Source organism: Euprymna scolopes, chromosome 14 (genome assembly GCF_053919585.1).
Source record: "Euprymna scolopes isolate OS-2025 chromosome 14, ASM5391958v1, whole genome shotgun sequence".
In the NCBI taxonomy this organism is placed as follows: Eukaryota; Metazoa; Mollusca; class Cephalopoda; order Sepiida; family Sepiolidae; genus Euprymna; species Euprymna scolopes.
Window position 1 is genome coordinate 66,398,051 of NC_136495.1, and position 10,000 is coordinate 66,408,050.

The 10,000-nt window shown below is 33.7% G+C and overlaps 1 protein-coding gene across 9 annotated transcripts in view; it reads right to left on the reverse strand.

The window, feature by feature from the left end:
• Positions 1-10,000, reverse strand: part of LOC145293050 (twitchin-like) — a 359,249-nt gene that overhangs the window by 145,257 nt on the left and 203,992 nt on the right. For all 9 annotated transcript variants that reach the window (XM_080139370.1, XM_080139366.1, XM_080139369.1 and 6 more), the window contains 4 exons: positions 6,406-6,563; positions 4,612-4,677; positions 546-639; positions 1-57 (listed from right to left, as the gene is read on the reverse strand). The exon at positions 1-57 is cut by the window's left edge and continues 147 nt beyond it. In XM_080139370.1, coding sequence (XP_079995496.1) covers positions 1-57; positions 546-639; positions 4,612-4,677; positions 6,406-6,563 — 375 coding nt within the window. The remainder of the gene's footprint in view (positions 58-545; positions 640-4,611; positions 4,678-6,405; positions 6,564-10,000) is intronic.

Below are 10,000 nucleotides of genomic sequence, written 5' to 3' on the forward strand. Positions count from 1 at the left end.
ACAAATACACGCCCGGTAGCTTTTTCAATACAACGATGGACTACACCAAAGGCTCCACTGTGAATTAAATTAAAAAAAAAACAAAAAAAAAAACACAATCAATTATAATTATATGCATAATTTATTTTTTTATAAATATTGTCTGTAAAATCCATACATTAGTTCAAAAAGAAATCCGTATCTAGTACTAAGTCTCTCTCAATTGAAGAGGGTTCAAAAAAGTTTGTAACATTATGAGTCCGGCACTCTCTATTAAGCTTTACGCTCCATTTCTGTAACGTTGTATCCCCATGTTGTCTTACAAGTAGATACTTGGAATGTGCTCCGATGAATGTAACGGCATATTCCTATTAAAACCGACTTCACTGTAAATAAATTGATCGATTACATTGAAATTCTGTTACAAATTATTTTGGAAAAAAATAAATTTTATATAACAAGCTTTACTCCTTCAAAATTCAGCTCAGCCTGAAATATTTAGTCCATATGTTAAAATATTCTTGCAATATTTACCACGACAAATATCATGAAAAATAAGCACTTACCTTCCCAATTCCTCAAGAATATCATAGTAATCATAAACACTGCCCATCTTGATTTCAACAGGTTGAGGAACATATTTTTTCCAAATATTCTCATCTGAAATATTTAGAATATATAAAAGAAATTAAAGGTAACTATAGTATCTCTTGTTACTTTAAACAAGCATTAACATTGACTTTAGTTAGATCTGCTGCAAAAAAAAGCTAGGTTACCTATACCGGGTTGGAAAACTTCTCACATGTCAGTATTCTATATCTCTATAAATCCACCATTTAGACATGAAGGGAACATTCTTGGCTAGTACATGAGTTCTTAGTTTCTTTGGACAGAGTATCTAGTAGATTCTGCACTGCCTACCGAGCTCCAACCTCTGTCCCATCGGCACTATGTTACATTCCTAGGTTTGTTTTACAAGTATTTCAGCAGAATATGCTCTGACGAACTTACTGCATCTGTAACCCTCAAATGTAAATACCTTCAAAAACCTGACTAGTAGAAAAATCCCACACCTTTATTGTAGAGGTACCCAGATATCAGAAAATTTTCTATTTTAATAGATTTTCCCTGAACCATTTACCTTCAGAATCCCCTCCTTGTTTCCCCGGCTGCACCAAAATGTAGAAATTTTAATCTAATGGTGAATAAAAAAAATCTTATTCTCTTAAGACATGTACAGTGATGATCATATTTATTGGCACGGTAAAATAAAAGTTAAATTTTGTCTAATAAATTCTAAAAAAGGGATTAAATTAAAGAAAATAACAAAGTATATTATGTATTTTTAACTGGCCTTTCCGATGCAGCAATCGGATTTTAGAAAAAATAAATAACAAAGGAACAACAAACATAATTGCAAAAAACCCTTGTTCAAAATTATTGGCACGGCTTTGTTTTTCTTTTAGTATCAGTATAATATCAATCAATTTCCGGTTTACGTGCTTTCTGAACTTTTTTATAGCCATATTATGCTTGTTTAACGCTAATTCAGTGAATAATTTTTTTCAGATAATTTTTAGATAGCGATTTATTTAAACTATTATAAGTGACTAAATTATAATTTTCAATCGCCATGGTTAAAACTAAGGAACACAGCGAAGACGTCAGGAAGCTTGTTGTAGCATGCCATACCAATGGGGAGGGCTATGATAAGATTTCAAAGAAGCTAAACCTTCCCAAATCCACTGTTAGAGCCATAATAAACAAGTTCAAATCGCAAGGCCACGTTATGAGTTTAGAGGGTAGAGGGAGAAAAAGGATTCTTTCCCCAAGAGATGAACGGAAAATTGTTCGACAAGTAAAACAAAACCCAAGGATCTCTGTTGGGGAGATTGTTGATGAACAGAGCACCTCTGGAGTGAATGTATCTCGACATACAGTTGGTAGAGTTTTGAAGAGAGCTGGTTTAAAAGCATGTCGTCCGAGAAAGACTCCCTTATTGAAGCCTATGCACCTGAAAGCAAGGCTAGCCTTTGCAAAACGTCATATTGATAAAGATGTTGCATTCTGGAAACGTGTTCTATGGACTGACGAAACGAAAATAGAGTTATTTGGCCATAATAAAGTGTCTTATATTTACAGAAAATCTGGCGAAGCTTTCCTGCCTAAGAACACCATACCCACAGTGAAGCACGGTGGAGGCAGTTTGATGTTTTGGGGATCCTTTGCTGCCTCTGGACCATGGCGACTTGTTAAGGTCACAGGTAGCATAAAAAAGGAAGATTATGTTAAAATATTGGATGAAAACCTGAAAGACTCTGCTAAAGAGCTCTCACTTGGTCGTCGTTGGTGGTTCATGCAAGATAATGACCCAAAGCATTCGGCTAAACTGACTAAGAAATGGCTTGAGGACAATCATATTAATGTTTTGGAGTGGCCATCACAAAGCCCAGACCTTAATCCAATTGAAAATGTATGGAGAACATTAAAATTGAGGGTAATGCAAAGGAAGCCTAAGAATCTTATTCAATTGGAGGATTATTGTCAGGAAGAGTGGGCTAAAATTACTACTGAAGAGTGCAACAACTTGGTTGTAAACTATGAAAAGCGACTGAGGAAGGTAATCAAGGCCAAAGGCTATACAATTGCTTATTAAATAAATCGTGCCAATAATTTTGAACAAGGGTTTTTTGCAATTATGTTTGTTGTTCCTTTGTTATTTATTTTTTTCTAAAATCCGATTGCTGCATCGGAAAGGCCAGTTAAAAATACATAATATACTTTGTTATTTTCTTTAATTTAATACCTTTTTTTAGAATTTATTAGACAAAATTTAATTTTTATTTTACCGTGCCAATAAATATGATCATCACTGTATATTATTTCATATTAAAAATCTTCAGAAAATTTGTAGCAATGTAATCCATTCTTTGTCTATTTATAATGTAACTACTTTCTATTTAATATATTATTAATTCACTTAATTCCCTAATATATAACACTTCAAGCTTTGGTGTCTTCCAAGATGTATGGCGGCTGTGAATTCATTTTGGAAATTCGCTGATGTTGTAAAAATGTCAATAAAACCTTCCAATTCTGATGGTTAAATCATATAAAAATTTTGCTGGAAATAAGTATACAGGCTGTTAATTCCAAAATTTATTTTATTAAGCAAGAAATTATGTTCAGCTGAGAGATTTAATGAATAAATATGGTGACTCTTGAAATAAAACTACTTACATTTCACCCAAGTAAAAATATGCCACTTTATTTTTTAATATCATCTCCCTTCTTTTAAAAAAATATTTCGATTGAGAAAGAAATTTTTGCATTTTTTTGTAGATTGAATGTTTAGCTTTTTGTACAGGGTATTCTTCACTTAAATTAGTTTGTGAATGCAACAACTGATTTTTTTGTGCGCTGTATCCACAGAAATTAACCGGTTTTCATTCCCCCTTCCTTTGATTATAGAACACAATCAAGAATCAGATGAGCAGATCTTGTAACACTGCATTAGTTACTTTTATTTCATCTACGTTTTTCCTTAACCAAGGATTGTATCCTGATCAACCCTCTCTCTGCCAGCATAGATACAGCATTCTCTTTAGACACTAGCGCCCATTTTGTGATTTAAATATCCACTGCAATGATTGGTTCGATTTCTCGAGCTAATCAAACGCCGCTTGTATCACAATGTTACATCGCTGTGCCTAGTTTCCAAATACTTTAACGGAATGCGGTCTGACGATCTCGTAGCACTCATTAGTCGTCTTAATATGGACGTAAATGATATCTCTTCCTCCAATTTATCCTTTTTAAATCTCTATCGTACACATATATTTCAGTTTTCTGTCTTGTTCTGCTAATACATAACTTTTAAAAACAAACCAACGTCCACCAGGTTTTCTATAAAACAGCCGAGTTTAACATCGCTAGCATTAATGACAACCCGGATAACAGCAGAGAATAAGTACGGATGTATTATGTTATATACTCTGCGTAATATACAACAATTGCCGCTATAAACAATGAAGTGTTTCAATTTTTGTGATAAACAATTTGGAAAAGAAATGTATGTAAATTTTCTAAAGCATTTACATTCACCATTAAATAACCTTTGTACCTTATAAAGGATTTTAAAAAAAATGATATCATAGGGTGTTTTAGTGCCCACCTTACGGACAATACTGCACTCTACAATTTACTATAAAGCCGGGGGAATATGTCTCTCGGCGTTATACATAGGTTCCTATTTACTTGCCTCCTCAAGAAGGCAGACACAAGGTCGGTTTTTAAAGTAGGGAAAATTCAGCTCCCCAAAATGGGACACTCTGGATAAGAACAAAAAGAAAAAGATTTCTCCTCCACTGCACGAGGACAGAAAAGGTGAAGTGTAGCATCAAAACAGATACTACACTGTGAAAGCGTTGTATGTAGATTATGCACACTTGACAGTCAAACTGACGTATAACCACACTCTTTATTTTTTGTATTTCTCTTTCTGTTTAGCATATTTTGTTTCCTCTAAATACCGACTTATGTCTTTTCCGAACCCTTACCTTTCACAACATAATGATTGCTATAATAACATTTACAGACAATTAGAAATGACTGTCATCATGTCATACTTACAGAATTTATCATAGTCATTGATTTTGGGTCCAGTGTAATTGCCGCGGATCTTTCTTCCGAACTCATCTGCAAAAATAAAAACAATACAAAAATATATATAAAAAGAAAAATGATATAATTTTTCACAATAAAATTAATATTCTCGAAAAATAGTCTAAACATATTTCCTAATTAAGAATATTTGGTGCATTCAGCATTTAAGAATAACGGAGCTATTTCCCAGCTAACTACAACATTGCCATTTTCAGGTCCAATTTGAACAAATTTTTGTTGAGCCGCCCTCTTAAATAACTGGATTTCCAATAATTTATACCATCATTACCAGGAAGTGACGTTGACTAAGTGGTTAATGCTACGGACTAACAACCTGGATGTGCCAAGTTCAAATCCAGTTCATTCTACAGAAACACTTTTACTTAGGGATATTAGACATTATTCCAGGTCTTTCTAGAAATAATTCTAATTAGAAAGATATCGAAGAAATGAATGCCAACAATAATCATCTGATGTATACAAGATAAATGAATAGAAACCATCATTACCAATCATCACAGTGTTATTTCACCGTCCACCTGACACTCATTAAGTTTTATGGTCGAGTGGCTTTTGAGCATCGATAAGCGATATCTCTTAGTACAAAATAAAATGTGAATAAATTCTAGACTAGCAGATATCAGTACATAAATAATAGATTATTTCAGTGGAAGATTAATAAACTGTTTAGGAATCAGTGCACATTAAAAAGATCAAATATCTCTACAATTATACAAAAGGAACTTTGTCTGCGTGTGTGTGTATGTGTGAGTTCGTACCCTCCCTGTGGACTTGGGTAGATTTTTATGAAATTTCACATGAAGGTACTTTATATGCTTGGCAATGTTCTTAGATAGGTTTTGTATTGGAATGTCTTCGGTAAGTATCAATAATCCAAATAACCTGATAAAAGAAGGAACACGGGATTTTGACCAAAGTTTACACCTTACTTCGGTGATCTAATGAGAACCAGTGAGTCAACATGATTATACTGTATTATGTTATTGTGAACATAATGAACCACACTGGACTATGAGATGATCTGCTCAGTTGATATTCTCCCAAGTTTGTCTCTGTCGCTTGGAGCAGAAGAATCCAGGTTTTAGTCATACTAATCATTTTTGCAATAGCAGCAAACTGGATATAAAGGTAAAAAAAAAAAAAAAAAAACAATTATGCAACAAATAAATTTTACCAAACGTAAGATAAGTAACGCTTCTGCTTATTTAGATAAGTATATTTGTGTTTTAAATTATTTTTAAGAATATTTCATTCAAAATAAACCTGATGTCTTCTCTGTTCAGTTAAAACAAAAAAACACATGAATGCCGATAAGCTGTGCACAAGGATCCTTGACAATCTCTCAAAAACAGAAAATTAAAAAAATACTGATAGAAACATATCCAATATATTGCCATATCGTCTCCTTGAAAGCTATCGACTACCTGTGTCGACATTGCAAAAAAAAATTGTGTTCTGATAATCTTCGACCTTTCTTTTTGTTAACATATTAGCAGGCATCAGCCAGTGAGCATAAGTTAATGTTTAGTTGTGAAGGATACAAAAAAATTCAGTTACTTTTGAGATCATCCTTCGTCCTATTCCCTATTAAATTCTTTTTCAGTGCTTTGATCATTTTAGCCAAATCCATTTGGACGCAACTTTGTTATTTCTTTTAAAGCAGGGGATCCTCGCTGCTCCAATAATAAATATTCGGTATTCATTCGTTTGTTTGTTTGTTTGTTTGTAAACATCTCATACCTTCAAGCTGTTTCTTTTTCTTGATATCACTGGGAACATCTGTATGAATAGTAGCAGTGCCTTCACAGGGTTCACTTCGTCCGTAAAAGTTCTGAGCGCAAACTCTAAACTCATAATCTTTGTCAGCTGAAAGACCAGTGATGTTATGAAAGGTCATTCTGAAAAAGAAAATAAATTATAATAATTCCAATGTTGATAAATTTTTGTCAACATTATGAAAAAAAAAACGTTTACTCTAATGGAGAATGTTAATCAATACTAAATTTCATTTCTGGTCGCTGCTATGCAGCCGGCTACGCGGTGACAAAGCTGAAAGCATACCTTCTTCATCTCAGATAACCTTAAATCATGAAGAAACTCGAGAAATATTTTAATTTTTAATATAATTGCATTATAAACTTATTGAAAAAAAGCAGTATTTCTAAAAAAAAAAAAAAAAATTTTTTTAAAGTTCCATTTTTATGGCATCTTTTATTTATTAAATTGCCAAGGTTGCTGGAATCTGTGTTAAATAGAAAAGTAGTTAATCACCTCAGCAAAAATAACCTCCTCAGTGCAATACGGTTTCCGTCCTGCTAAATTTACAGCAGATATGCTAACAGTTATATCTCATAGGATTAGTGAATCTCTCAATGGAGACTTCCTTTCTAGGGCAATTGCTCTTGACATATCAAAAGCCTTTGATAGGGTATGACATAAAAGTCTATCCCATAAAATCTCCAGCTACGGTATACCTGGAAATGTTTTTTCAATTATTAAATCATTTCTCTCTGATAGGTTCATAAGAGTAGTGGTTGATGGGCAGAAATCAGAAGCTCACAGTATTAATGCTGGAGTCTCTCAGAGGTCTATCCTGGGCCTAACTCTTTTCCTGATCTACATCAATGATATCCTAAATCAGACACTAAGATCATTCATAGACATTTATGCTGATGACACTACCATCCATGCAACACTTCAAAGGCCGTAAACAGCCAAGTTTTCTCTAATTCTATCTTCTCTGACCTTGATCATGTGGTGCAGTGGGGAAAGAGATAACTGGTTAATTTTAATGCATCTAAAATCAAGCTTCTATCTTTACACCATTAACGCTCTGGTACCCGTCTCACATCAATTGAAATGAATAGCTCTCGTCTTGGGGAGGCTCCATGTTTTGACAAGCTTCTAGGTCTGACCTTTACTCTTGATCTGAGATGGACCACATACATCAAATTCATTGCCAAGGCTGCTGGAAAAATAGGGAGATCATTCTACTGCTCAAGTAGATATCTAATTGCTGATGCAATTCTCTACCTGTATAAGAGCCAGGTACGTCCAAGGATGGAGTACTGTTGACACATCTGGGCAGGAGCTGCTAGTGTTATATTTGTTTCATTAAAGGGTCTTATTATAAGTGATGCTTAGAAAGAGTCTTATTATAGTGTTTGTCATTGAGAGAAGGAGAAGAGATGTTGTTGTAAGAGACTTAGAGAGATTGTTCATGTTATGAGAGATTCTTATATATTAAATGTTCATTCCTTAGGTTAATAGATGTGTTGCTATGTGAAGCTCTTTGAGTGAGGAGATAGTGTTCAGACAGTCTTAGTGTAGATACGATGTAGATTCACATTGTGGATATGAGAAGTCGAGATGTGTATGAAAAGACATTTTATAACACAGATATATAATACAATTTTCACTTTACCTTTTTGTAAGAATCATAAGACAAGACGACATTTTATAAAAACACAGATGAGTTTATTCTTCACACGACCGGCCGTGGTTTCCTCATCAAGAATTCAAAGCTTCACATTTTAGTTTCAAAGTGACGTCTCGCTTCCTAGACGTTCGAATTCCAAACTCCAGACTCTCTGAGTTTCTCACTGATTAGCTCTCACTGACCGTCCTCTTTTACTCAAAGTTTTTCTCTATAACTAGAACTTTCTATTTTCCGTGACGTCATACACATGTTTAAACGTGTGCCTTCTTTCACGTGTTCTGGACATGCGTGTCCAAAACTTTTCCTTTTTCTACAAAAGGAATTTTAACCTATACTCAGTAACCTATTTTTCCAATATGTTAAAAACATTATCTTATAGCTACATTCTTTCAATTAAAATTTCATAACAAACTTGACAGGGCACATTCTTTTCTTGAAATATTTTATCTCTATTCTAAACAATCGTTTGTTTTAAATTCTCACACGTAATCTATTTCTAAACCTAAATTACGAGGTTCGAATTTCGTCTATTGCTATTTCATTTTCATTTTAACTAAATCTCTCTATTTTTATACTTACATGAAAAGGGGACAGCCCTTATCATGTAACACTAGAAGCAGCTTATCCTGCCTTGACAGAGTTCAAAATAGACTTTGTATCCTAGTGGGGGATGCTTTTTTCTCTTCCCTGCAACCTCTTTCCCACAGAAGAGACATTGTGAGCCTGTCTCTGCTTTATCGTTATTTTCATGGCAAATGCTCATCTGAGCTCCAATCTATGCCCCCCACTCGGCCTGACTTTCATGAAAAACACACGTCTAACTGAAACCACTATCAATAATTTTCCCCATTCTTTATCTGCGTAAACCTAAACGTAGATTCTATGAACAAATCTTCTTTCTTAGAACTGCATGCATGTGGAACTCTGTCCGTTTTCCTGCTTCCCAACTGACTACAATATGACCGTCTTCAAGTCCAATGTGAACAACAGCATCATATATACATCCACTTAAGTAATCCAATTTGCTAAATTTCCACTACTAATGATTACTATGACATTTTCTCATTGACTACTGTACACTAATTAACCCTTATCCTCGAGTGGCCTCCGAGCCTTGAGAATTGGTGACTCCTTTGTAAAAAACAATTACTAGGTTAAAGTATAGATTATTGAAAAAAAAACATATACATGATAATAATACTTTCTAAATAATTACGTTATTATTTAAGACGCCATAATTAACATGGAGAGACGGAAACGCTTTTTTAATGTAATAATCAAAATGAAATTATAAACGTTTGATTTTTTATATGAATTATTATAAGGTACATTTTCTATCTTGGTTTATTCTACTTAGGTACATTGAAAAAATACTATTTTATTTGATCAAACATTTATAGATAAGTATTTCATTTGAAGAGAATAAATACATTTTATTGTTTTGAATTGCAAATGAACTAAATATAGAAACAAAAACAGTATAAAAACAAAAACAAAATTTTTTAATTTCTCATCATCAAGTCTATACAGGGTAAAATGATACATGTGTCGTCCTAAAGAAAACAACATTTATATTAAGATTTTTTATTGAAAAAAATCAATTCAGGTAACTTGATTATGTAGTACCTATTTACTATGCCTCCCCACGGGACAGAGTTAGACACCAGTGTCGTTTTTTAACGTGGAGAAAAGGTACAAAAATAAAAATTGTCTCAGTCGTGAAGGATTTCTCCTCCACCGAAAGAGAACAAGAAAATGAAGTGCAGCATCTGAAGAACAGATACTACACTTTGATCTTGACCAAAAGGCCAATGTAGTAGAGCTGACATCTATTCAATGTATCCATTTTCAGCCTCAGCCACCGCTTTGATATGGGTCCAGAACTGGGAGCATGCC